This window comes from Drosophila arizonae, chromosome 5 (genome assembly GCF_054131065.1).
Source record: "Drosophila arizonae isolate 15081-1271.41 chromosome 5, UAZ_ARI_1.0, whole genome shotgun sequence".
NCBI classification, from domain to species: domain Eukaryota; kingdom Metazoa; phylum Arthropoda; class Insecta; order Diptera; family Drosophilidae; genus Drosophila; species Drosophila arizonae.
In genome coordinates, this window is record NC_142925.1 from 7,866,978 (window position 1) to 7,892,439 (window position 25,462).

Genomic DNA, 25,462 nt, shown 5'->3' on the forward strand with positions numbered 1-25,462 from the left:
CATGAGTCGACTTTATAAATTGTGTGTTTTGTTTCTCCATTTGAGTGTCCCACTGACTGCAAAAATGTATACACATACACACACATATGTATACGTATATGTGTATAAATTTAAACTATTTTTAACTGCAAATTCAACATATATCTCAAATATACAATCCAAAACATTTCATTTGTCTACGCTGTCCAAAAGAAAATAATTATTATATGATATACATATATATCTGTATATATTTTTTGATATGTATGCATACATATGTACATATATTACAGATTTTTGAACAAATTTAATTTGGTTGTTTATCAATGCCAAGTGGCACAGTGGTTTTTGACTTGGTTTAGATATGCCAAAATATATGAAATTATATTATCTTGTGTTCTTTTGTTATAAATAATTTTAATATTATTTATTTCAGTATTTTATTTAAGTATTTAATTTTTTTTTTTTTAAATAGTAATTGCAAAATTTATTCTTATGCTCATTCACGAAAATGAATCAAGTATATTAGTATTGCGCCATGTCCAATATCTTGTTTGTCCGACCATTTGTTAATTGTTAAAACTTTATATATTTTTTGTTTTTCTTTCATTTTTATTATTATTACTATATTTTATTTATTTGTTTTTGTTTTCATAATTTTTAATATTTATAAATCGAGTTTACTATCTGATGTTCTGATATATATTTATTTTATTCTACTACTAAAAGCACACACGTTTTATGAACACTTTGCCCACTGTGCAGTGACCGCAGTTGAACGTTTTCCACGTTCTTTCCTTTTGCTTTTGCTTTTGGCTTTGGAGCTGTCTCTGCTAAACAGTTTATTTGCCTTTTTTCATTTTCTTTTAATTCCATAAGAAAAGCATTTTGCTTCGATTCATTTTAATTAATTTTTCATTTCATTAAACATACAAAATTATTTTTAAATATTCGTTGTCATGCAGCGAGAGAGTGAGAGAGATGGTCGATAATATTTTCTCTATCAAATATATGTCAATTGAAGCACTCACTTGAAGTATAAAGTGCTCCAAGAGTAAATATAAATAAATAAATATCATAAGGCATAAGACATGCTGCACTCTCGGTCGATACGACAGCCGAAACATTCTCCGAAAATACAAAAATCACTTGGCGATCACAACCGGTGGACGGGCAATTGAGAACTGATTAACAGGTTGGGTTAAATATGAAATTGGGCGTGTTATCACATTCGTATACTGATAAGAGTTTGCTTATCGTTAAAGTAGCATTCGAGTCGAATATATTTAATAATGTCGTACCTTAGTATCGATTGCTTGTAGGCAGCTAAGCAGCTGCTCGGCTGCACGGCGAAGCCCACTGTTTGACCCGCATGCTACAGTAGCTACTCGCCATGGGCAACCAGCATAAAAGTCAGTCGCTTGCCCACCGGTAGCCAAATGTCAACCCTACTATCTACTGCACCCTAAAAACTTGCCAAAAAACGAACTCGACCCTTCACAGTTTCTAGTTCGCATAGTCAAGCGTGAGAAAGTTAAGGAGTTCTCGAAGTTTGCTCCGAGGATAACTAATTCGTGTAAATCTTGGCTGATTTATAGGCCCTGTGAAACGATATCAACTGGTTGCTCGAGTTCCCAGCTCCCAGTTCCCAGTTCTCAGGCACCCCAACTGCTCATAGATCTTGTGCGTGTGCATGTCTTGTGGTGGTGGTGGCATTTACCCACCACCAGCACAACCACTTAACGACTCGAGGGATCTCGAATACCAGCATAAACATTACCATTTCAATGCATTCCCCTATATAGCATACACACACATGTGTATTTCTTGAACCCTCCTCCGTTGTTATGACCTAACGGCACGCAGGCCACCGGCAAAACGGGGCACGCCTGCGTGCGAAAGTATTTTCAATTGTTGAGCGGAACCTTTATTGCATTTCGTGGTGGTTGTTTACTTCAGCTCAGCTATAAATACTCGCACTGATCCATGCGGCGGCACAGTTCTCTCTGGAGTTTTACAAAGTGAAGAACAAAAGTTTTAAATCGAAAAAAAAAAGTTCTTTTATACAGTGAATTAACGCTGGGCCGCCACCATCTGCTGGTGGCGGCTAACCCAAGTTGAGTGTCTCTAAAGTACAGTTTAAAACTAAACCAGTTTGAGAGGCCCTTCCAAGTACAGTTAAACACTAGTTGCATGTGATCGCAAATACTGTAAGTACATATAATGGCTTTGAGTTGGGCCTTGTATTAATAAAGCAAATTTAACCATAGCTGCGCGAAATTGAAGGCGATTGAAGAAGAGATAATCAATATGAAGAAATTCTTTAACAATATTGACTATACAAATTTGTAGAATTTATACAAAAAGATCGCTGCAAAGAAAATGCAAGAAAATTAAACAAAATAATTAAGAAAAATCATTAAACAAATGTATAAAGTCTTCTGCAAAATATAAAAAAATATCTGGAATTTACAACATGATCGCTGGAAATGAATGAAAAAATATTACAAATTTAAACAAATTGTTGATCAAAAGATAACAAAGAAATGTCTGGACCATATAAAAGAATTTCTTCAACAAGACCAATAAAACTGTTCAACAAACTAACGCTGCAAAAGCAATGCAAATAATAATATACAAGAATATATAATATATACTTATATATATTTATACATAATACAAATATTCAACAAATTACAACAAAAAATAAGAAAAGACCATTTTTATCAGAAATTTCCGGAATATTCTACAACATATCTGAATTTTTAATAAATTTTTAATAAAAAAAAAAAAAAATAAATATACAACCACAATCAAGAATCTTCAGGAATCTTCAAGAAAATACCGCAAACGAAATATATAAACAAATAATCAACTAAAATCTCCACAACTTACTACAATTTCCGGAAACTACAAATTCAGATAGTTCACAAACGGATCACTCCAATATAAATGGATAAATAAATAAATTCCATCTACTTACAAACTAACGTAGCGCAAGCTACAACCAGAAAACCCATCTTTAAAGATTAAACATCGCATCTGGAGAATTGCTGGCAATGAAGCTCGGATCATTTACTTGTTGCTTATATCAACCATAACCAACATTAATCATCTTAAAAAAAACTATATCTTAAATATACATTATATTCAGAGAGAGGCATTACGACAATATCTTCCACTTGCACTTCAATTTTTTGTGCCTTTTTAGTTTCATTTTTCTCTTCAGTTTTGTTGCTGTTTTTTCGTTATGAAAGCTATAAATTTGTTGGTCTAACAATATGCTTGTTAAAAATTTCCAAACAAAAAAAAAATTAAACAAAAACAAAAAGATATAAAATTCGTAATCATAAAAAATTAAAAAAAAAAAAAAAAAAAAGTAAACTATGTAAAATTGTGAAATTTTTAACGATCTATATTGCCAATATCAGGCGTGTTTTTGTTATGAAAATGAATTTGTTATTGATTTAAGTTCGTTTAAAAAAGGGTTTCGTTTTGTTTTTCAATTTTTAGGTTTTCATTTAATTTTTCATTTATTTACAATTTTAATTTGGTAAGTTTTTGATTTAAATTTGATTAATTTGCCTTCGTTTTTGGTTACGTCAACATTTTCAATTGGTAAGTTTTTTATTTCATTTTATTTTGTCTGTTAAAAATTTTTTGAATTCAGTTACTTAAAACTTTTAATTTGGTAAGTTCAAATATTTGTTTTTCATAAATTTATTATTACATATTTTAAATATTTGTTTTATTTTTCTTTATTTTATTTATTTATTTACTTTTCAGTATTTAATTACTACTTTTTTATTTTATACTTACATTTTTGATTATAATTCTTAATATTTTTTCTTGATATAAATTATATTTAATTTTTCAATTTTTTATTAAAAAATTAAATAATTTAATTTTTGATTTTTTATTATATTTTTTATAGTTATTAATTTTTTATTTTCATTTTATTTCATTTTTTTTAGTTTCTTGATTTTTAAATATTTTTTCATCAATATATTTATTATTTTTGCCAATACCAAAAATTGATTTGTTTTAAATTATTAAAAGAAATTATTTCTTATATATAGTTTTTATAGTTTGATTTTAAATATTAAAAAAATATGTATATTATTTTTTACGTTCTTAATTTTATTTTATAATTTTTGTTTTCCTTATATTCCTAATTTAATTTAATGGAAATGTATTTTTTTGTTGTTTATTTTCTTTTATATATATTTTTTTTTTGGTTTGAATATATATTTCTTAGTTCTCAAAGACTTACAAAAGATAACTGGTAAGTTTATTTATTTTTTATGTTTTCTATTTTGTGTCATTTTCTGTAGTTTTCTATATTTTTTTTTTTTTTTTTTTTTTTTTAATTTAATTTTATGCTGTTTTTTTAGATAAATTCATTAATCTCACATATTTTATTATATTTATATTCTTTTTATTTATTCCTTTTCATTTATCCTTATTATTTATTTTTATTATATTTTATATATATATATATTATTGTTTATTATATTTATTTTATATTTTATTCCTTCCTTCTCATTTATCTTTATTATTTACAATTTGTTTAATTTTTATGAACTTATTTTTTATGTTTGCTTATCTCTGCACTTTATTTAGTTTATATTTATTTCACATTATTTTTATTTTGATAATTTTAAACTTTTTTAATTTTAAAAATAATTATATTCAATTTTTATAATTTTATTTGTTACTTTTTAATTTTCTTTAGTTTGCATTTGTTTCTTATTATAATTTTGTTATTTTATTTAGTTTTATTTATTTTATTTACATTCTTATATATTTTTTAACTCTTTTAGTTTTTCATTTCGCTTCCGGCCCAAAATATTCACTTTTATACTTAGCTCTAATTAAATAGCCAATCGTTTCAAATTGGGCTTCTCTTTACTGTAATTCATAAGTCCTGAGCGCTTAACGCCGCCAGCATTTACTATTTTATGAATAAACTGTACTTCCAATACATATATCTCGTGTTTTATTATCATACATTTTGAGAATCTTTTGAATTGTTTATTGAGCAAGTTGCAAAGTCGTGGGCATAAATACTTTATAATTGTAGCTTAGGAATTAGACACATAAATAGATAGAGATTATGTTAAGCCACGCCTACAAGGCGGCTGCTGCGTTGCAGTCACTGCTGCGCTGCCTTCGTCTGCGTGTCCTGGCCGGGATCGGCCTGGGACTCGCTGGGCTTGGCCGCCGTTTGGGCCGCAGCTGCTGGCATTTGGGCGCTACCATTACCACCACCATCACCATTTGAGCCGGCTGGATCGGTCGGGCTCTCGGGGACCGCATTGCTGTCCCGGTCGAACAGATAACTGCCGCCTAGAGGGCGTGGTCGGCCACCATAGGAAGAGCTACAAGGGGCGACAAGAGAGCAAGCCTATCTTAATGATTTTTACAGTTCCGCACAGCATCGCATGCTACTAATCATCTACTCAAGTAAACGAAAACGATCGAGGAGAGTGGGTGAGGTACGAAGAGTTATTCAGCTGTGGCCACTCTGCACCCACTGCAACTTACCTCTGTGGATCACGCTCTCTATCACGACCACCGCCGCCACCTGAGCTGCTGCTGCTCGCACCGCCCGCTGAGCTGCCACTGCCAGCACCAGCAGCACCTCCACCACCACCAACACCACCACCACCACCGCTATGGCTGCCGCCCATTGGGCTCGGCTTGTCCTGATCGCCCAGATATGTCCAGCCGCTCTGGCCACTGGGCTTGCCCATGACTGTGGTGTGGCCGCCGCGATAGCCGTCGCTGTCGATGGCCGAGGAGGAGACCTTGGTGCCGCCGCGATCACCGTACGGGCAGTTGCTGATCAGGTGGCCGCAGGGCGGGGCAGAGGCGGACGATTGGCCGCGCTCGCGATCGTAGACAGGCAGAGCGCCGGAGCGACGATCGTCGTCATCCCTAGCGAAATAATAGCCACGGCCTGAATTATCGAAGCCCGACTGGCCTCTGGGTGCGTGGGTGCAGATTACAAGTGGTACAGAACAGGAGAGTGGGTGAGGTTCAAGTGCAATTAAATCCACATAATCGTATTTGGCGTAGAGTATCCAGAGTTCATGTTGTTGTGGTGTTTTGTGTGTTTGGTTAACGTTGTTGTTGATCGTGTTGTTGTTGTTGTAGTTGTTGTTGTAGTTGTTGTTGTGGTGTTGTTGTTGTATGTAAGCAAGAGAGCAAGAGCGTTAGATTTGACAACACAATACAAAAATGAAATCAAAACGTAAACAAGGAAATAAGAGTAGTAGAGCAGGATAGCGATACCTGTAGGTCTCATCCCATGGACGATAGTTGCGAAAATCATACCTTGAATAGTAGCGATCGTAGGGATCGTATCTGTCATAGCCGGTACGTGAGCGATCATAATACCGATCTGCAAATTGAATTGATTAAAAATTAGAGCTGAACTTAACCGAAGCTGCATCGCTACGCACCGCGCGAACTGTCACGATCGCCATAGTAACGATCTCGGCTGTCGTAGCCAGAGTAACCGTAGCCGGAGCCGCGATCATAGCCGGAAGAGCCTCGCCTATAGTAATCGTCGTATCCTCTGCCCTCGTAGCGATCGTAGGTGCGTGGCGAATAACGATCATCGCGCCCATAGTATCTGTCCGAGTCGCGATCTCTGCCGCGATCCTCGTAACGATCATAGTAGTACCAGGTGCTGCGCGGATCATCGCCACTGCGACTCGAGTAGCCACCGCCATAGCGATCGCTGCTGCCATAGCGATCCCCGCCGCCATAGCGATCCGCGCCTCCATAGCGATCTCCGCCGCCATAACGATCGGTGCTGTAGTAGCGATCCTCATAGCAGCGTACGCAGCGTGATTGGCGACTCTTGCCATTGCCGCGTAGCACTGAGTCCAGGACTCCGGCAGAGCCCGCTGTCACCCGTCTGTCATTGGCAGTGGGCGTGGCACTGCGCGCCTCAGGTCCGCGCGACGACGCCTGGACACAGACAACGGCCAGGCAGAGCAGCTGCAAAAGAGTCGAAAGAGTTCACAGTTGAGAGTTTGAAGTTGCGTGATCATTAGCTGATTGTTTATGGATAGATTTCACAGTCCAGCGACCAACTGGGCTAAAGCCCTCAGCCTCCAATCATAATTGACGAAAGTACTGCCAAAGTGCTGCTCGAAATACAAAGCCATATGTGTAGAAATCATCAGCAGCGTCATTATGATCATTAAAAATATGGACACTCGTCCGCAGTGAGCGTGAAATATGATCAATGGACGGTGCGAGCGAGCGAGCGACCGAGCGAGCGAGTGAGTTTGGCTGTCTGTAGCTCTGGCCAGCTAGCTTCGATTATGCAATAATAGAGCATAGATTAGGGCTCAAATGGCAGCCGACACCTCCCACATACTAATAGAAGTTCAAGTAATAATAATAGATGGAACTATACTAATTAAAGCGCACAGCCCAAAAATCATATTCATATATTCATAAAATAGCATTGACATCATTTTATTTTCATTCATGGCTGGAATCATAAAGTTCACTTGTCCACTTCACCCTCTCTCTGTCTCAATATCTCCCTCTCTCTCACTCTCTAAAAGAGTTAATCATGAATATATGCTGGCGAGCTGCTCCGCTACGCTTTGTTAGTCAAGCATCAGGAACAACTTCCGCTTGGCGGGGTTGGCTTTAACCAAAAATAAAAAATATTAAAAAAAAAAAAAAAAAAAAACCAAAACTGGCCAATCGCTGAATCTCGAGTTCGTGACTTGTGTGCACTCTTTATTAGAATAATTATATACATATATTATATATATGTATACGAATTTTCTACTAACTATTAACGGTAAGCATATTTTTGGCAGGGACTTTAACATTAATATGCCATTTACATAATATTCCATGGAATTTCTATACATATTACATCATAGAGCAACAGTTATGCGTGAGTTCTTTGCAAACTCATTGCACAATGCGTAAGTCAGCGATATGCTCATATAACGACTACTGAAGTGACCTACGATTTGGAGTTATCTGTAGACGAGCTCTAAATTTTATAAAGTCTCTGTGATGATTAGACTCTGTGCGTGTAAACTACATATAGATTGACATAATTTAACAAATTTAATAAGATCTAAATTCTTAGTTGTGTCTGTATCGGCTTACCTGAGCTAACTCTAGTTAGTTCTAGGTAGTTCTATTTAGTTTAGATTAATAATAATTTTACCCAAATTTTTTATTTTCAATGGGTTCAGGGCATAAAAATTATGTATTTTATTTTGCTTCTATGAGTCTCGGTTAGGGCTTTAATTCTTTCTATATGTTTGGTTGTGTAAAAATTATATTTTACAATTTTAATATCGCTCCTCCCTTGTATAAAAGATTCTATTACTCTGATTTAATTATTTAATTAAGACAGAACTTCTAATAAAAATTTTAAACTTATAAAAACAAAGCCTGTCTCCGGTTTCCATAATACATTTCATCTACTTAATTTCATTATTCTTACTATCATTATTATTAATAAAAAAATAAATAAAAAAAAAAAAAGAAAACAAAATTAAATATTTTAAATAGTTTGGTAAATTTATATGCCTTGCTTGGAATTATTAACAAAAATAATAATAATAATAATAATAATAATCAACATATAAAAAATCTGGTATATTTTATAATAATAATTATCGAACAATAAAAATTTGTTTACACTTTATGTATGTATATACTTTAAATTATTTTGTATTATTATACATATTTTGTTATATTTATACATAATTTTTTTTTTTTTATAATATTGTTATATTGACCAAATATTGATGCTCAAGGACTTACAACTTTTTGGATCATTTATAAATTTTGCAAATATTTTTGATAAATAGTTTTTAATTTTCCAAACTATCAAAAACTAATATTACTGTAGTATTAAATTGTAAATATGTTTAGACTGTTTTATTTCACAAGTTTATTTCTTTTAATATTTCCCAAATATTTTAAAACTCACCAATTGTAGCACATGCATTTTGTTATTATATTTATTTTTGGTTCACTTTATCACTTGCACAAATGTTTTTCTATTTACTTGGCCACGTGGTGTACTGAAACTTTAGAGAGCTGAGCTCCCAAATCCTGGCGCGCTCTCGAACAGATGATTTATATGTGAGTGTGTGTGTATTGCTTAACGTGTCGCTGGCAACAGAATTGAAAACACGAATGTGCTGCTCAGCCCTGTGGCACGGGTATTTATTTGAAATTCGTTGGAGCTAGAACCAAAGCCGAAACCGAGCTCGAAAAACTCACACAGAGAGACGCACTGAAGCGAGATGTGGAGCTGGCGGGTGGCGGGGGCTATGCTCTATGTAGATCTAAATAAGCCCTGGTATTCGTGGTTGAGGTGTTGGCATTTCGTTAAAGCTGGGGCTGTGGCTGCGACTGTGGCTGTGGCTGCGACTGTGTGTGTGTGTGAGTGTGAGTGTGGCTGTGGCGCCGTTTTGTCACTTCACCTGCAACAACACCTTGGGTGCGGGCCAAAAGCCAGCCTGAATGGGAATCGACACAGAGTCGGCATTGTGAATCAGTTTTCGTGGTTTTCATGGTCAGTTTGGCATTCGTAGAATGACAGGAGGATGTTTTGTTGCGCACCCACCTACCTGTCATTATTTTTTGGCGGCTAATTAATACACCTCGTTGCTGTTTCTCGTGCATTGCGTAATGGCCAATGCGAATTCCTTCCAAGTCTCTGACTCACATCGACTGGATAAATCTTGGATTAAAGGCGTGAAATTAGCATTTGCTAATTGCGCTAGATTCAAATTCATTTTTCGGCTCTTACATAACCCAAGACCGTGACCATGAAAAGGGTTTAGGCACAAAGCTTAACAAGACCACCGGATGGAATCACTTAATATATGTAGTAGATCTACAGATGACACTGCTGTATGCTCTTATGATCATAAATAATGAAGAATATACTGAATGAGAATTGCATAGAGCGGCGATATTTTAATGAGAGAGATTGAGATGACCTTAACGAATTGGCTATAGAAAAAGGCAGGAATAGAGAACAGAAGAAATAGATGGGATGAGAAGCTACATAAATAAATTATGAAGAGAGGGCAGCATAAGGGAAGAAACAAACACAAGAAAAATGAGAAGAGTTAAAGGACAAAAATGCGGAGTAGGAACGAGTCAAGAGACAAGAAACGATAATACCAAAGAGTAAATATGTTATGTAAATAAATTAATATTTATTTTTTTATTAATTTCCTTCATTTATCTAACATTTTTAGACTACCTCAGATTACACAAAAAATAATTATAGATAGATATGTCTATATAAGCTATATTCTAAAAAATAATCCAAATAAAATACTCAACTTCCATGTCTAAGCTCAACAAAGAGATTGTGATAGCTGGAATGCTCTCGGCTAGAGCAGCATTACGAATCTGGTAAAAATATCATTTGAACTTTACGCTAGAGTGAAGTAAAAGCCCACAGCTGCTCCTGCGGCTGTTTGGCGACGTCATCTTCTGCTTCTTCTTCTTCTGTTACGTCGTCTGCATGTGCACTGAACCCCAAATGGAGGTCGTTGGCATTCACTCAACTCAGCTCAACTCAACTCAACTCGCATAAGTCCGCGCATCTATAAAATTTACAACGGCGACAAGTTTAATTAAACGATTTAATTTTGTTTATCTAATGCGAGCAGACGCAGTTTATATGTATATATATATATATATATATATAGGTATATGATACAATATGCTAAATATGTTTGGTTTGTATTTCTCGTTTGCTTGTGTTTTGTTGTTGTTTTTGTTTAAGATTGCATCTAGTTTGCTTCATGGAAGAACAATTCGTCATACGATTACGCAGACGTTTACAGAGTAAAGTTAAGTTTAAGTATTAGTTAATTGTCTAGGCATCTAAGAAACAGATTCAACAATTATGCTAGTTCAACGATTGGCTAAATACAAGTTATTGTCACTTTGTGGCTAACTATATGGTATGGTAGGCAGAGGCCTGAATGCCCTTAAGGATATCACGAGTGGGCCATTGCGGCGGCAATCTCGTCCCGAAAGGCCAGAAAACCCAACTGGGCATGCGATGCCTCATTCAATGCACGCGAACGTATACAGGCACGATACTGATCCGCGCTCAGCGAACCCGTGCAGATCTGGAAGAGCAAATCACAAATATCACTTAGCATTGGTTTAGCAAGGGGACTACTCCATACCGCTCACCTTTGTGTGCCAGCGATGAAAGATGCCCGGATCTGTTGCCCTTACGATCTTAATTTTCGATCGAACATATTTGCGATAGAGCATCACGTCCTCACCGCCCCAGCCAACGATTTCCTCGTCAAAGCCGCGTATTTGTAGGAAATCCGAGCGGTATTGACAGGTCATGCCGTAGCCAAAGTCACGCCAGAAGCCCGTATCTCTGGAGATGACCAGCTGCTCCTCCTCGCTGGGCAGCGCTTTGCCCTGCAGCGTGTAGACAACGTGCGGATTGTAGAGGCTAAATACCACGGGATAGTAGACCTTCAAGTGGAAACTAGTTAGACCAATTCCCTTTCTACTTTATTCTCTACTTCCACTCACCTTCTTTCCAGGCGCCGTGTTCCAGCGACAGCGCTCCAGAAATTTGGCTGTAAACACAATGTCCACATCGCACATGAAGAGCAACGGGTCCTGCTGCATTGCCTTTGCTGCCTCTGGCTGAATGTGCTCGGCGCCCAGTCGCAAGGCCTTGGCTGTAAAGAGATATTAGTTGGTTGTCTAAGAGAGATCCTTGTAGCTGTCACTCACCCCGGCTGAATGTCTCGTTCAAGGCCACGAGCTGCACGCGCTTAGCACCGCCTGCAATCAGCTGCGCCTCCTTAAGACCCGCCTCGCCAAAGTAGACGACGACGAGGTGCAGTCGCTGATCCGCCAGTTTGTTCAGCATCTGCACAAAGCTGCGAAAGCTGCGCAGGCGTCCAGCGAGTGGCACGATGACATGTATAGTGGGGCTGGCGGGCACTTCGGACAGCTGCACCGTCTGCAGCGGAGCAAAGGGTCGCATGATGAGCGCTTTGCGCACAACAGTTGTCTGATGCTTGATGCTCTGGAAGTACAGCTCGTATTGGCTGCCCGTTGTGGGCTCCGTGCGGTAGATGCCTTCGACAAAGTCATCCAGCGTGTAACGGCCCAGTTCGCTGACTGGGAGTCCCTTGGCTCTGGCACGCGCCGTATGATTGCGATTGAGGCTCTCGAGGGCCTTGTTGACAGCCTCCAAGAGATCGCGACGCCTATAGCCAATGGGCTTCTCCACGACACGTTTGCCCAGGCCCAGATCAATGGGATAGACGCGCGTGAAGGTGAAGTGATTGAAGGGTATCATCTCGTACTCATTGTTGAGAGGCAGCCCGTGCAGTATCTCAGCGGCGCCCACCTGTTTGCGTATATAGCTGCTACAGTCATAGTGGTGCGTCAGAGAGGCGATTGTGGTGTCTGACTGATGCAGATGCGAGTTGCTATTATTGCTGCTGCTGCTGCTGTTGTTGACAGAGGAGGAGGCGGACACGGAGGAGGAGAAGTAACCGCTGCCTTGCAAGGGCAACCGGCCTGCCAGCCCATTGTTGCTGCGATTGCTCTGCAGCAGCACCAGTTGAGCACGTAGCGTGAGCACCTCGTGCTTGAGACGCTCTATTTCCGCATCCCGCGAACTCAGTGCGTAGGTGTAGCCATTTGTCTCGCTGGGATTGGGCGGTGAATCTTTGTCCGTCTGCGAGGTCAACTCATCAAAGCCCCATTTTGATAGGATCACAATCGAAATAACAGTTACTAGCGCAAAAAGCAACAGTAGTCGCACTAGCAACTTGGAGGCCAGTGAGTTATGCATTTTCCATGTTACATTTGGCAATCATTGCTGAAATATTTATAAAGTTCAAATTATTCGCCAATTAAATAATGACAGTGCTGCCAGACTGTCAAAAACTACTCAAAAGTGCGTCGGAGCTTAACGCAATGTTATTCATAACAGTGCTGCTATTTACATGACCTGTTACGACTGCTCAAAAATGCGTCGATGTCGAACGCACTGTTGATTACATTTCTGTTCGGCAACCAGCAACAAGCACCATTTTTTCATTAACAGCCTGTAAAAATTGTCAAGCAAAACACAACGTTGCCTTACTGATTTTCTATTAATCAAAATCAAAAGAAAATTAAAATCCGAGAAACATCAAACTTTCAAACGGACCAAAAACAGCTGTACAAACGCACCACAAACGTATTCCAGGTGAGTGTACTTGGGCTAAATAGGGCGAGGCCGACAGAGCAATGTAAATATTGTGCGTTGGCAGGCGGCTGCGAAAAATTCAACGAGCAACAAGTTTTTTGGTGCTCCTAGAGCTGGCACTTCTGTCACTGTTTGGTGCGTCAGTGTGAAGAGTCACGGTTCAGTGGGTCAGCTTAATGCATTTCATTAATTACTTGCAGTGAAAGCATTCAAGTCAAATTAGCAGTTGAAGCGCAGTTAACTCCAATATTTACAACTATTATTTGTATTGCGAACAGTAAATAGATCTCAGCAGTGTGACCAAGCAGCGTTTTAACCGCTTGTCCCTCATCACTATTTTTGTGCTAGCCCAAGTTCGGAAACTCTATGATTCATTTCGTACTGGACAAAATATTGCAGAGATAAGATGTACTTCTACTTGTCAATGTAGTTCTGTGTTTGTGTGTATTGTGACTCGGTGCGTGTGCATGTGTGTGTGTGTTTAACTTTGTTAATCGCAGATTTTAAGTGTGTGCAGCTCTTGATTTGCGTGCGTGTATGTGAGAATGCGAGTATGTGTATGTGTGCTTGAGTGATTGTGTATATTTGTGTATATCTGCGCTCACCGCAATTAATTGATTCGTATCTTGAGAATCGCGGAAATTCTCAATGTATACAATTTATTAATATACGCTGTGCCCCTTTATAAATGGGTTGAATGAATATTAATTATGCATTTTATTTATTTTCCTTATACCATTAAATATGTGTTCGAACTAGAGCGGCTATACTCTATATTCTCCTATACAGAGTATAACTAATTAAGCGCAGCGAACTCTTAGACCTTTCAGTTGGAACTAACAACTAACTCTCGTCATATTATTTTATATAATATAAACGCAATTATCGCTCAACAAACTGAATCGCAATCTTTGGATGGCAAAGAATATTATATATACAAATACATATGTAAATACGAATATAGGAGAATCTACTCTTTTATAAAATTTCTTATAAATTAGTTTTTATTTTGTATGTAAATTATTTACTTTCTATAAGTTGCGATTTACCTTGTATTCAGCTGAAAGACCTTGAATCACCATAAACTCTATTCCAATCTGTGTCGCTTTCTCATTTCCCTACATGAACTGAATTTTTTCCACTATCTGACTCAGACTTAAAGAATGTGATGTAGTATGGCTCGTATATAAATTTGTTTCTACAGCTAATTGAGCAATCCACCAATTAGCTAGGGTATATAGTAGTCAATCAATCGATTACAATGCTCTCAATTTTAAACAAAGAATGCTCTGTTTAATATTTGCTCATTGTTCGTTATTTCGCAGCGCAGAAAGCACATTTTAAGCAAGCACAAAGATGGAGAATAACGAGGCGCCCGCACCTTCCGGTTCCAACAACAATGAGTAAGTAAACCGTCCAAAAGCTGGATCTAGAGCTCGACGAGCCCCAGCACGGACAATTGAAATTGAAATTGAGAAGCGCAACGCACAAATGCCAGACCCTCTAAGCCGACTGCGTAGCTCTGATGTCATAGCATCCAATTATGGTGAATGCATTCCAATCGAATCGTCAGGGCATGGCATTCGTGCGTGGCACTTTATCGCAATATTACTTCGCCTGCCACCACATATATAATATTATACAGTTTTCCCATACTTCCGCCGCCGCCGAATGCATCGTCATCCAACTACAACATCTACAACGACCCGGCCAACAGCAACAACAATGCTGCACAGAAACGCCTGCAGCAGACACAGGCCAAAGTGGACGAAGTGGTGGGCATAATGCGCGTCAATGTCGAGAAGGTGCTCGAACGTGATCAGAAACTATCGGAGCTGGGCGAGCGAGCCGATCAGCTGGAGCAGGGCGCCTCACAGTTCGAACAGCAGGCGGGCAAACTGAAGCGCAAACAATGGTGGGCCAACATGAAGATGATGATCATTCTCGGCGTCATTGCCGTCGTCTTGCTGATCATTATAATAGGTAAGACCTATCGATCTGAAATTGCATGCTTATGCTTTGCTCACAATGCTATATAATCAATCTACTGCTTTAAAAAAAACTAATTGGCTTTGAGCTGCTTTGTAATAATGCTTCATATCTATTTATAAGTGTATTTAATCTGTATTCTAATATTAAGTTAAATGAAAAGGTTTAATGTACGCTTAAAATAGCTTTGAGCTGATCAACTTATGCCTGCATTTTACTCAGATTTATATTTAAGTTGTATACATAAGCACATAATTGTTATCACCTACACATTGCATTGTTATCACCTAATTTGTAAAGCATTTATATACTATATAGAGAGGGAAACATGTCTAGAAGTAGAGTTCGCTTTGACACAAAAATGCATATATTCATATGCCTAAACTTAGCTTCACTTGTGTCTTCCATTTGCTTAGAAATTGAGTTCGATATCAATATGTATATATTTAATAATTTGTGAAAGGTTTATATATATGCAGACTTATATAATGGATAGAATACTAGAGTGTTCTGATATCTAAATGTATTTAAAAATTAGTTTCTATGCAAACACACTTGTGCAATGTCTAGAAGTAGCGTCTCAAATTCTACATTTATTGTATGTACAGTCTTGATAAGAAGTTGCTTTGCCCCCATGTTTATCTGCTTCAATACGCACTACATAGTCTGTCAGTTTAGGCGTACTCTCATCTTTTAGTCAGAGACTCATTAGAATACTAGAAGTCAAATCCAACTCAAAGCACTTAAATATATTTCATAATACTATATACCTAAAAATAGTTTATAATATAGTATATATGGTATGCACTTACCTCTGGAATTGGCTATGAATTGTTCTTATCACACATTTGTCACCTGTCTGTGGGCGGATTGCTCAAGAGATATCAATTTGCTCCTCTCAATTTAACGTTTGTCTGTCTGGGTGATGGCTGAAGTTATATATTTATATATTTCACTCGATTTAACCGGCGTTTGCACTATACGGCACACAACTAACCCCCATCGAATGCCAACTTATCAACAATGTTCCACTTTTATTTACTTGCAGTGTCGATTTACAATTGATAAACAAAAGAAAAAGTAAAAGCAAAAGCAAAAATAATATGCAGCAGGGCAACTTGTTGCGCTTATCCAATACATACGCATAATTCTAAGGCTATCAACAACATCAGCTACACGTATTTAGAAACACATATACATATATATATATATATGTATATATACATGTGCACACACAGCTCATCCATATGTGTGTGTGTGTGTGTAGAACAAAATTTTAGTTTAAGCAAAAAAGGTAAAACAATTCGTTGCCTGTGCTCCATGTGCTAATTAGCTCTTTATTTGCCTAGATGCTAAGCGAAAGATTACTTTGCTAAACAATCGTGTGTAGTTAATTTTAAGAGCTATGGACTTTGCCCAGCATAACTGTAGCTGTAACTGTAAATATACATACACTATGTGTGAGAATGTAAGCGGAGACAACAGCAGCAGCAGCAGCTCAGTGTCTAACTGAAGTTCTATGCCCTAATCAACCCGTTTCTTTTGCCTGACATTTTTACAGTATGCGCTTTGCCCTCCGGCAGCAGCAGCAGCAGCGATCATGTCACAAAATCCGTGACCGAGGCACCCCATTAGATGGAACCCCAACAAGCAAGCACAAGTATCCTGGAATCGAAGACAACGAACAGCAACTGTGTGGCAATTTCTGATAGAGGACTTGCTGCTGCCTTCTTCGCATTGGCCTTAAGCGCAACAATTCAATTCAATTTAACACAATGAAAACTGTGTCTAAAACAAATAACAAAAACAAAAATTGCAAAAAAAAAAAAAAAAAGAATGAAACCAACATAAAACACTTAACACAGATTGTTATTTATAAACATTTTAATCTTAAATGTAAAAAAAAAAAAAAAATCACACATGTATTGTAACAAATTTATGTAACAACAACAACAACAACGCACAGGTGTTGCGTATGTCTGTGTCTGTGTGTGTGTTAGTTTTCCTTTATCCATTAAGCAGTCTCTTATTCCGGCACAAATTGAATGTTAACTGTTTACACGTTTAGCCTAGCTAAGACTAAGGCACTTAGCACATGTATTAAAAAAAACAGAAAGAAAAAATTGTTTATAACTTAAAGCCACACACACACATACACTTTCACACGCACACAATCACACTTTTTATATGGCTATTATATATTTATGGATATATATATCTGTATAGATCTATTATACACTTATACACATAAATTTATATATATATATTTATATATTTGTAATTACACTTCTATATGAAATGGCATGTATTTGATATAATTTCGTTGTTATTGTACTCGTGTGTGCGACAGAAATTCGCTTGAATGAATCGCGCGAACATTTTGTACACAAATTGACGTGAAATAATATTTACATATTCAATCTACAAAATCTTGGTAACAAATGTTTTATTTAGGCATTGAAAACCGTTTCTGTGTTTCATTTTTTGTTATTATCGATTTTAAGCAACGAAAAACTACGACAAGGACGCCCCAAAACACACTAATACGCGGACGAGAACGAGAAAGAATCCTGTAATAATCGGGTTGCAAATGCGTAACGAACGGAAGCTTAAAATCTGGTGCACAAATCAGTTTTAAACAGAACGCGAGGATTTTTCGATGAATCCTCGTCCTCTGGGAGGAAAAACAATTACAATCAGCACCAGGCAACAAAACCTTTCCAATTTGTATTTACAACGTCGTTCCTGAACTAAATGGAAGCAGAGTTTGTGCGCGTGTGTGTGTAGGCGTGTTTGTGCAACAGCTGTTGCTGAGACCTTTTAGAGGTGCATGCGCTGTATCAATGTGGAAATGGCAACACTGCCAACTAGTCAGCCAGCCGAACGGATGGCTATCAGAACGTTAGATCCCATTTGGCCAACTCGATGCCAGCTGCCGTCGTCCACACATAGCTCATGTAGAGGGCAAAGAAGTTCAGATAGTACAGCTGTCCAATGAGTATATGATCAGCGATCTCGTCAACTTGATAAAATTTCGGCTTTCGTATCGAGGCAGCAAATATAATTACAAACTGCAACAAAGATAAGAATGGGGACAATACAGCATAGGATTTTCAATATATCAAATAACTCCAGCTGACTTTTAAATTTAAAAAGAAATCTAGCAACAAAAACTTTGAATCAGCTTGAAACTTAATTTTAGATATAATCTTATCTTATAGTAAGATAGGCTCAATTAAAAATATTCGAGACCTATATAAAGCTAGTGTGATTTGGCTGGCACTTACAACATTTGATATGATGGTATAAATAAGGAGCGCCGGAAACTCAATAGTGATGCGCTTCATTTCTGCACAGATGATGATGCCAAAGCATGTCAGCACATAGATGCGCTCGCTCCAGCGTATCACATTGTGGCGTGACACCTGTGAAAATGGGGGAAATCAACATGGTATTAATATATATAGAGATACTTAGATGTAGTTACGAAGAGTCCACGTTTATGCTTGATGGCACAATTGCCGTAGAACACACTGATGGCCATGATAATGAAGGTGAGCACCCAGGATGTGATGAGGCAAATATAGGGAGCTGCTTTAGCGGGCTTCATTATCGAAATGGTGTTTACCTCGTACTATAGCGTTAGAAAAAGAGAGAGAGAGAGAGAGAGAAATAGAGCAGCAGAAGTAGTATTGCTAAGTGTTAATCATGTCTCTATTCTAACTTCTCTCTTTTGCTTACCGTCCAGATTCCGGCTACGAAACGCTTCCATTTTGCTTTTCTCTCCAGAATGTGATAGAAGAACACGTACAGCTGTATCGATATGAAGCTGACAAAAAAGTGCAGCAAGCTCACATAGTAATGCTTCATGAGAAACCGCTTCAGTGGGTCACTGCAGGAGACATTAGAATTAGAATTCGGCGGAAAATTTGATCAAACTAAGTCTCGTGCTCACATCTCCATTACGATTATGACCTGAAATTGGCCGAGTAACAGCATTAATATCGTCACAATATACGTTTTCTTCAGCTTTTTTTTGACAGATATCTTAGCTGCACTCTCACTGAGATCCATTTGTGGATAATATTTTAATTTTAATTTTGTTTATTTTTGAAAGCAACTATCCAATTTTAGTATTAAGTTCAACGCCAACAAGAAATTCAAAATCTAAACAGATAAGAAAACGCTAGCTCTGGTTAGAAACATGCCGATAGTATCCGACTACGATATACCCCGAGTACTTGAAACATATACAGAATTGTCAGGAGTCGAACCTGATGAGATCCATCGTATCTATAATTTGCGACACTTTATCTACCACACCTCCTAATGTCTGAAACAATATAACTCTGCATTGAACTATCTCTATGAGTTCCAGGAATATAAACATATAAGTTAGACATATAAGTTAGATACTTATATGATATGTTATAATGTCTGTCTGAACAAATCCTAAGAAACAGCTTGAATCACGATGAGCTCCCGGAAAAGGTATATCATCCCCTAAAACCGTCTAAAAACATCTTTGTATTCATCTCCTTACAAAATTTGTTGGATTATTCGTAAACTATTTTGTTTTCTCGATCGCTTTGCAGGGGAATCAAACATGCCTAGATTTAAGTGACATTGAACATAGAAATCCGTTGTATTCATTTAATTTTACATCCCACCCCCTTTTTTTTTTAGGTATATTTTTATATAGACACGAATAAATTCTTTGTATATGTCTAGGAGAGGAGAATTGATTTACAAAAATGGGGGATAACGCTGGAAACTCTGAACAAAGCCGACGAAAGTTCGTGGCAATAGTTTATATGATGACTCTTGTCGCACTCCTGCTGGGTCTCGGTCAATGGCTGGCCGTCGTATTTGTGTAAGTGGACAGAGAAATCTAACAATATATAGATATATGTATGTATTTACCCATTGCAGTGGAAAGCTCGGTCTAGCATTTATGGAATATGAATTCATTAGTGGAATATTCTTTTCGCTTTCGGTAATACTAGCCATCGTCTTCATATTTGTGGAGAAAGCTCGTACTATGGTCGCTCTGAATTGGATCTTGGCAATTTTAATTGTGAGTACAATTCGTCTATATGTTTTTTGTGTTGCATATGTATATGTGTGTGATTGGATCTATCAGATGGAATTTGCAATTTTGGGAGTATTTGCGCTGTGCCCCCGATCGGGATGGCCCGAACTACTTTTATGGTATCTGATATGTCTCCTTGTCTTCTTCCTTGCCATACTAGTGGGTTCGGTTCTGCCGGTAAGTGGCAAATGCAACAAAAAAGAACTTTGGAAAAAAATTGTGAATTTATCCTCTAATTTGACCTTCATCAGCATGATCTGACCCTTGATGTCGTTATATTATTTGTCATATCATTTATCTTCTTAATTGTTTCCGTATTTCTGATAATGTTGCATCTAATGAGCCGTACATCGCATTCGATCATTCTGTATCAGATATTCGTTAGCGTTATAATTCTGACGGTAAGTGTTGGATAATTTATCTCCTATCTCTTTCTCACTCTCACTCTCTATCTATCTCTCTCTCTCTCTCTGCTTTTCTTCCAGTTTGTCATGTATCACGCTCAGACCATTAACGGTGGACGATTTGCGGAGTTAAGGGTGAATGATTATCTACTTGCTTCCATAATACTCTTCTACGATTTTATTGTCTTGTTCTTGCTAACATTCTATGTGCAAGTTCAATTTCCGCTTATCCAGAGGGACAAACATACTACAGAAGCACCACCAACAACAATAGTTACGTCAACTCTAGCTGCACCTACAGCTGCACCTACAGCTCCAGATGAAACTCCAGCTCCGGAAGGATTCCGCTTTATCTAACAATATTGTCCACGTTGTCCATTTAGTTTGCCTTAGCTGCATTTAGTTCATCGTACAAATTGTTATCTATTTGGAAAGCTATATAAATAATTAAAGCTCACAAATTATTCATTTAGTTACTGATTAATATCCAATGCCTATTTTATTTTTAATACGAATTTGTTTTGTTTGCCAAGCTCAAAGATGAGCTTAAAGTTTATGGAAAGGGCAGCTCCTTAACTGAAAATTAATTTAATAATATAATATAATAATATTTTATATATATTTTTTTTATCGTTTAAATTGTGAATATGCTTTTAATTTGCAATGCCTCTGTTTAATATTTATTTAATTATTTTAGCTATTGCAATATCATACAAACAAAAATTCTAAGGAATACATAACCATGTATGGTTGAGCTATTAATAGATGCCAAGATCAGTTTTTTTATCTTTCGATAAAGACAAATTCGGAACGCATTACTAAATTAAAGTGTAATTAATTCAGTGCATTTCCTCGAAAAAGCTCATGACAAATTAAGTGCTCAGTCAATGAATTGACATGAAAGAGAAACTTTTTATATTAAGATTCTTGTAATTAGTTAATATCATCATCATCTTTTTATCTCCAATCCTCAATGACCCGATGAAGTTTTGCTCTAGAGTATTATTTCGAGTCTGAGCACTGTAATGCCTGCAAGTGCAAATTAAAGAAGCAATAAAATTTTTAAAAATTATGAATTAAATTAAAAAATTTTATGTAAAATGTAAAGAATTTCTAACTTTTTTTATTGTGATATTTTTAGTATTACGTTTTTCCATTTTTATATTCATGCATCATGGAGAGTATACAGTGAGATTCTCTATTCCAGTGGTGTTCTCTCTCTCTCTCTCTCTCTCTCTCCTTCTCTTTCATTCTTTTAGTAAACTATGCACAAAGCAGAGCCGCTGTGCCATAATTACCGATGGACCAGTTGAAAAGACCATTTTATATCATACATCATGTTATTCTATCATCCCTCATTCAGAAACATTTTGTATAAAACGTATCTTTAAGATACAAAGAATTCCATGCTAAAACGATTCTTGTTTAACTTTAACACTGAAATTTTAATCACATTGAGGAGTAAAACAAATGTACAGATACAGAATATATGAATGTTAATATATAGGCAGAGAGTACGTAGAATGCTGTTATATAGGAATATTATTATATGCATATGTATATATGGTTAGTATAGGCTAGTATCGAATTTAAAGTTTGCAACATTTGACAATACATTTATAATACATGGGACTACTGTTAGGTTCCGCTTTCCGATATAGATACAGATACAGATACTTGTACATATGTGTGTGTGTGTGTATATATAGACGCGAATTGTAACTACGATTATTGATTGCACAGCAGTGAAGGATTGTTCTTTCGAATATTCTTTTCTATGATTATATTTATATAGTATTTATATTATAGTTCATATTTATCTTTATAAGGATTCCAGCGATGAGGCAGCTGAGCAAATGGTCGCATCCGAGTCACTGAATCGCGATACGCCCAATGCAGACTGCAGCGGCTGCGATTGTGATGCAAATGAGCCGAGCAGCGGGGAGGCCAGATCGTTGAGGCTGCTGAGGCGGCTGAGTGTGGGCGTGACGGCGGCAGCCAGGCTGAGGCTGCTGCTGTCCGTGGATGAGGCGTCCGGGGAGCGTGACGATGAGCTGGCATAGCGTTCCAGCAGCAGCTGGCTGAACGTCTTCGCCGGCCAGTCGTTATCCTCCGTGGGCGTCGTGATGGGCGTCGTAATGGGCGTGGGCTGGTGATTAATGCTGCTGGTAAAGGAACTGTTGTCGATCAGGCTGCTGACGGGCTCCAGAAACCGCTTGCCATGGTACATATGACCGGCGCTGTCCATGATCAAGCTCAGGGGCTGGCCGCACTGCGGCGTATGCAGGGCAATCGGACGAAAGTGATTGGCGGGCGTGGCATTGTGATTGTGATTGGAATTAGAATTGGAATTGTAGCTATAGCTGCTTGACTGCATTGGATTATTGCTTGTTTGGTTGCTCCCGCTGCGCTTGCACAGCTCCATCAGCTCAGTTTCTGAACGGAAATGGCAAGAAATCAATAGAAAGAAGAAGAAGAAGAAGAAGAGGCAGCAGCAGATTCAATTGTGTTATGAAGCAAATCGAGCATTTGGCACTGGCAATAGAGCTAAACTGGCTGACTACGCTACCTGCGCTTCATACCTTCCGCGGCGGACTCCTCATTGTCCACATCCTCGCGTATGCTCGCCTGCCCGGCCACCTGTCCGGCCTGGCCGGCGCTGTGCCCGGCTGCGTCATCGTCGCAATTGTTCGGGTCCAGTGTGGTGCGCACCACAGCCACATCCATGTGGGAGTCCAGCGAGAACTGTTTGCCCGACATGAGAATGCCGCGCACTCGACGGCGCGTCGACGGCGACTCCTGATGCTGCAAGCATTGCTCAGGCGTGAGTGTGAGTCCAGGCTGGAGTTTAAGCAGCGGCTCTACTTACCGCTATGCGTATGCCCGCATAGGTCTTGGCCAGAAACTCGTCCGCATCGAAGATGGCCGCAAAGGAGCCATTTACGACCTTCGGCGACAGCGGCGAATTCGATAGCAACAGGCTGGAGCCAAAGGCTTCGCTCTTCTCTTTGGTATCTAAGAGATGGGAGAGTTGGATGAAATAGACTAACTAGTTCTAGAGTTATTTGCAGAAAAATAATCATAATAACTGAAGCGGATAAAATTTTAACCAATACTTCGTATAGCATTCTATAGTCAATTTTAGAAATATTATTATATTAACTGAAATGGATCAGATCTTAACAAAGTTATTTATAATCTCCTAATAGTACCAGACTTTATATAGTCATATATTTTATATAGTTTATGTCTAAACTACATAAAATCTGGTACTATTAGGTGCTTATAATGCCTTAAACTTTTCTATTGTTTTCACTGAGAGCTGCATTAAACTTTTAGATACTTTTATATCTTATAGATACATTTAAGTACTACAGAGATTTGTCTTGAGATTCTCACATTTTATATATCACAAATGCATATGATCTAAATATTAGATTAAATCAAAAAATATTAGATTTTTCGGATCATATCTAATCTCCTACTCCTCAGTGACTTTAGAAAATCATCTTTAGCCAATCCAACTGTTATTATTATTATCATTATTTTTTTTTTTTTTTTTTTTTTTTTTTTTGCAATTATTGTACTTGATTTTCAGATACATCTGTATCTTATAAATTTTCTACTGTAGCTATACCATGATTATAAGATAATAATTAGCTGCTGAAAAGTAGCAAAATAAAATACGACATCTGGGTGGATCAAAGGGTTTTATGTCAAACAAACAATAAACATTAAAAAAAATTAAATAAAAACAAAAAACAGTAATGAAAAACTAAATTAAAGCCAAATTAAACAAAAGCAGAATAAAACGAAACAACTGGAAGCACATTCAGTAGTTTGGTAGGGCCCAGTGTTTACCCTTGAGATAGACGCGATTGGAAATCGTGATGTTCATCTCGTCGAGCACCAGGGAGGCCACCTGCTTGATCTCCATCCAATCCTTGACAATGTCATCCAGTGTAGTGTGTGTCGAGGTGATGGTGAACCGGATGACATATTGGCCCTTCAGCGAGGACGGCACACAGTGCTGATTGCCGCGATAGTTGAGGCGCTTCAGCAGCCGCTCGGTGATCTCGTTCTCGCCGCGTATCCGGAACACAACGAGGCCCAGGTACCGCTTGGCCGGCAGCTCGAACCGATGATCGGCCAGCACCAGCGCCTCGAACTTCTGAGCCAGACGCACGCCCTCGCGTATGTGACGCTGCAGACCCTTGATGCCAAACGAGCGCAGCACAAACCACACCTTGAGCGCGCGAAAGCGTCGACTCAGCGGGATTTGCCAGTGCATAAAGTCGACGGCCACGCCGGAGTTCTCGTGCTGCAGATACAACGGCTCCACATTGAAGGTGCGATGCACTGCGGTGCTGTCGCGCACCCACATCGCCGTCGCATCGAAGTGCACCATCAGCCACTTGGAGGGATTGAAGGCGATCGAATCGACGCGCTCGATGCCGCGCAGCCAGGTGCGAAACTCCGGACAGATGAACGCGCTGCCCGCGTACGCCGCATCCACGTGCAGCCACAAATTATATTCCCGGCAGACAATGCCAACCTAAGTGAGAATATGCACAATTAAACCAGATCAAGCTATATGTGGATAGGGGACTCTAGCTGTATACCAACCTCATCCAGATTGTCAAAGCTGCAGCTGCCAGTGGTGCCAAGCGTCGCACAGACCTATTGTAAATAATTAATAATTTATGTATTTATATTTAAAATAGTTTT

At 38.1% G+C, this 25,462-nt stretch overlaps 6 protein-coding genes and 1 long non-coding RNA gene across 33 annotated transcripts in view; 3 read left to right on the top strand and 4 right to left on the bottom strand.

The window, feature by feature from the left end:
* The first annotated feature begins 179 nt into the window (after positions 1 to 179).
* LOC149268437 (uncharacterized) lies at positions 180 to 2,752 on the top strand. Its single transcript, XR_016270312.1, has 2 exons — positions 180 to 2,189; positions 2,250 to 2,752. It is a non-coding gene; the product is annotated as an uncharacterized LOC149268437 (long non-coding RNA).
* Positions 2,753 to 4,322: 1,570 nt separating this feature from the next.
* Positions 4,323 to 10,087, bottom strand: LOC108615808 (uncharacterized). 4 transcript variants are annotated; one of them, XM_089470315.1, is made up of 5 exons: positions 8,969 to 10,087; positions 6,447 to 6,990; positions 6,319 to 6,385; positions 5,527 to 5,967; positions 4,323 to 5,360 (listed from the first exon to the last, which is right to left on the bottom strand). In XM_089470315.1, exons 1-5 carry the CDS (start codon positions 8,984 to 8,986, stop codon positions 5,135 to 5,137), a joined length of 1,296 nt encoding a protein of 431 aa, XP_089326441.1. In that variant the 5' UTR covers positions 8,987 to 10,087; the 3' UTR covers positions 4,323 to 5,134. The 4 variants fall into 4 exon arrangements, with proteins under 4 accessions (XP_089326441.1, XP_017866087.2, XP_089326443.1 ...); XM_018010598.2 differs by having other exon boundaries at positions 6,277 to 6,385; XM_089470317.1 differs by having other exon boundaries at positions 5,191 to 5,386.
* A 558-nt stretch (positions 10,088 to 10,645) lies between these two features.
* On the bottom strand, positions 10,646 to 18,036 carry Csgalnact (Chondroitin sulfate N-acetylgalactosaminyltransferase). 13 transcript variants are annotated; one of them, XM_089470308.1, is made up of 6 exons: positions 17,955 to 18,036; positions 16,051 to 16,167; positions 11,776 to 12,877; positions 11,569 to 11,720; positions 11,209 to 11,508; positions 10,646 to 11,141 (listed from the first exon to the last, which is right to left on the bottom strand). In XM_089470308.1, exons 3-6 carry the CDS (start codon positions 12,848 to 12,850, stop codon positions 11,007 to 11,009), a joined length of 1,662 nt encoding a protein of 553 aa, XP_089326434.1. In that variant the 5' UTR covers positions 12,851 to 12,877; positions 16,051 to 16,167; positions 17,955 to 18,036; the 3' UTR covers positions 10,646 to 11,006. The 13 variants fall into 13 exon arrangements, with proteins under 13 accessions (XP_089326434.1, XP_089326439.1, XP_089326432.1 ...); XM_089470313.1 differs by having other exon boundaries at positions 16,051 to 16,152; positions 17,955 to 18,030; XM_089470306.1 differs by having other exon boundaries at positions 16,051 to 16,230; positions 17,942 to 18,022.
* Syb (Vesicle-associated membrane protein synaptobrevin) lies at positions 13,051 to 17,075 on the top strand. 8 transcript variants are annotated; one of them, XR_016270309.1, is made up of 6 exons: positions 13,051 to 13,249; positions 14,575 to 14,652; positions 14,895 to 15,232; positions 16,287 to 16,532; positions 16,588 to 16,706; positions 16,800 to 17,075. XR_016270309.1 is itself a non-coding variant. In XM_018010601.2 (4 exons), exons 2-4 carry the CDS (start codon positions 14,606 to 14,608, stop codon positions 16,871 to 16,873), a joined length of 459 nt encoding a protein of 152 aa, XP_017866090.1. In that variant the 5' UTR covers positions 13,052 to 13,249; positions 14,575 to 14,605; the 3' UTR covers positions 16,874 to 17,075. The 8 variants fall into 8 exon arrangements, 6 of the variants coding, with proteins under 6 accessions (XP_017866090.1, XP_017866091.1, XP_017866094.1 ...); XR_016270308.1 differs by lacking the exon at positions 16,588 to 16,706; XM_018010601.2 differs by lacking the exons at positions 16,287 to 16,532; positions 16,588 to 16,706 and having other exon boundaries at positions 13,052 to 13,249.
* LOC108615807 (uncharacterized) lies at positions 16,935 to 19,330 on the bottom strand. Its single transcript, XM_018010597.2, has 5 exons — positions 19,194 to 19,330; positions 18,980 to 19,130; positions 18,726 to 18,872; positions 18,526 to 18,663; positions 16,935 to 18,309 (listed from the first exon to the last, which is right to left on the bottom strand). Exons 1-5 carry the CDS (start codon positions 19,310 to 19,312, stop codon positions 18,133 to 18,135), a joined length of 732 nt encoding a protein of 243 aa, XP_017866086.1. The 5' UTR covers positions 19,313 to 19,330; the 3' UTR covers positions 16,935 to 18,132.
* A 639-nt stretch (positions 19,331 to 19,969) lies between these two features.
* Positions 19,970 to 21,218, top strand: LOC108615806 (uncharacterized). The gene is made up of 5 exons (XM_018010596.2): positions 19,970 to 20,111; positions 20,171 to 20,315; positions 20,382 to 20,507; positions 20,582 to 20,731; positions 20,816 to 21,218. The coding sequence occupies exons 1-5, from the start codon at positions 19,993 to 19,995 to the stop codon at positions 21,089 to 21,091; spliced, it is 816 nt and encodes a 271-aa protein (XP_017866085.1). The 5' UTR covers positions 19,970 to 19,992; the 3' UTR covers positions 21,092 to 21,218.
* A 934-nt stretch (positions 21,219 to 22,152) lies between these two features.
* Positions 22,153 to 25,462, bottom strand: part of Hdc (histidine decarboxylase) — a 39,569-nt gene continuing 36,259 nt past the window's right edge. For all 5 annotated transcript variants that reach the window (XM_089470298.1, XM_018010586.2, XM_018010585.2 and 2 more), the window contains 5 exons: positions 25,361 to 25,414; positions 24,596 to 25,289; positions 23,604 to 23,749; positions 23,317 to 23,539; positions 22,153 to 23,170 (listed from right to left, as the gene is read on the bottom strand). In XM_089470298.1, the coding sequence (XP_089326424.1) occupies positions 22,557 to 23,170; positions 23,317 to 23,539; positions 23,604 to 23,749; positions 24,596 to 25,289; positions 25,361 to 25,414 (1,731 nt within the window). In that variant the 3' untranslated portion in view covers positions 22,153 to 22,556. The remainder of the gene's footprint in view (positions 23,171 to 23,316; positions 23,540 to 23,603; positions 23,750 to 24,595; positions 25,290 to 25,360; positions 25,415 to 25,462) is intronic.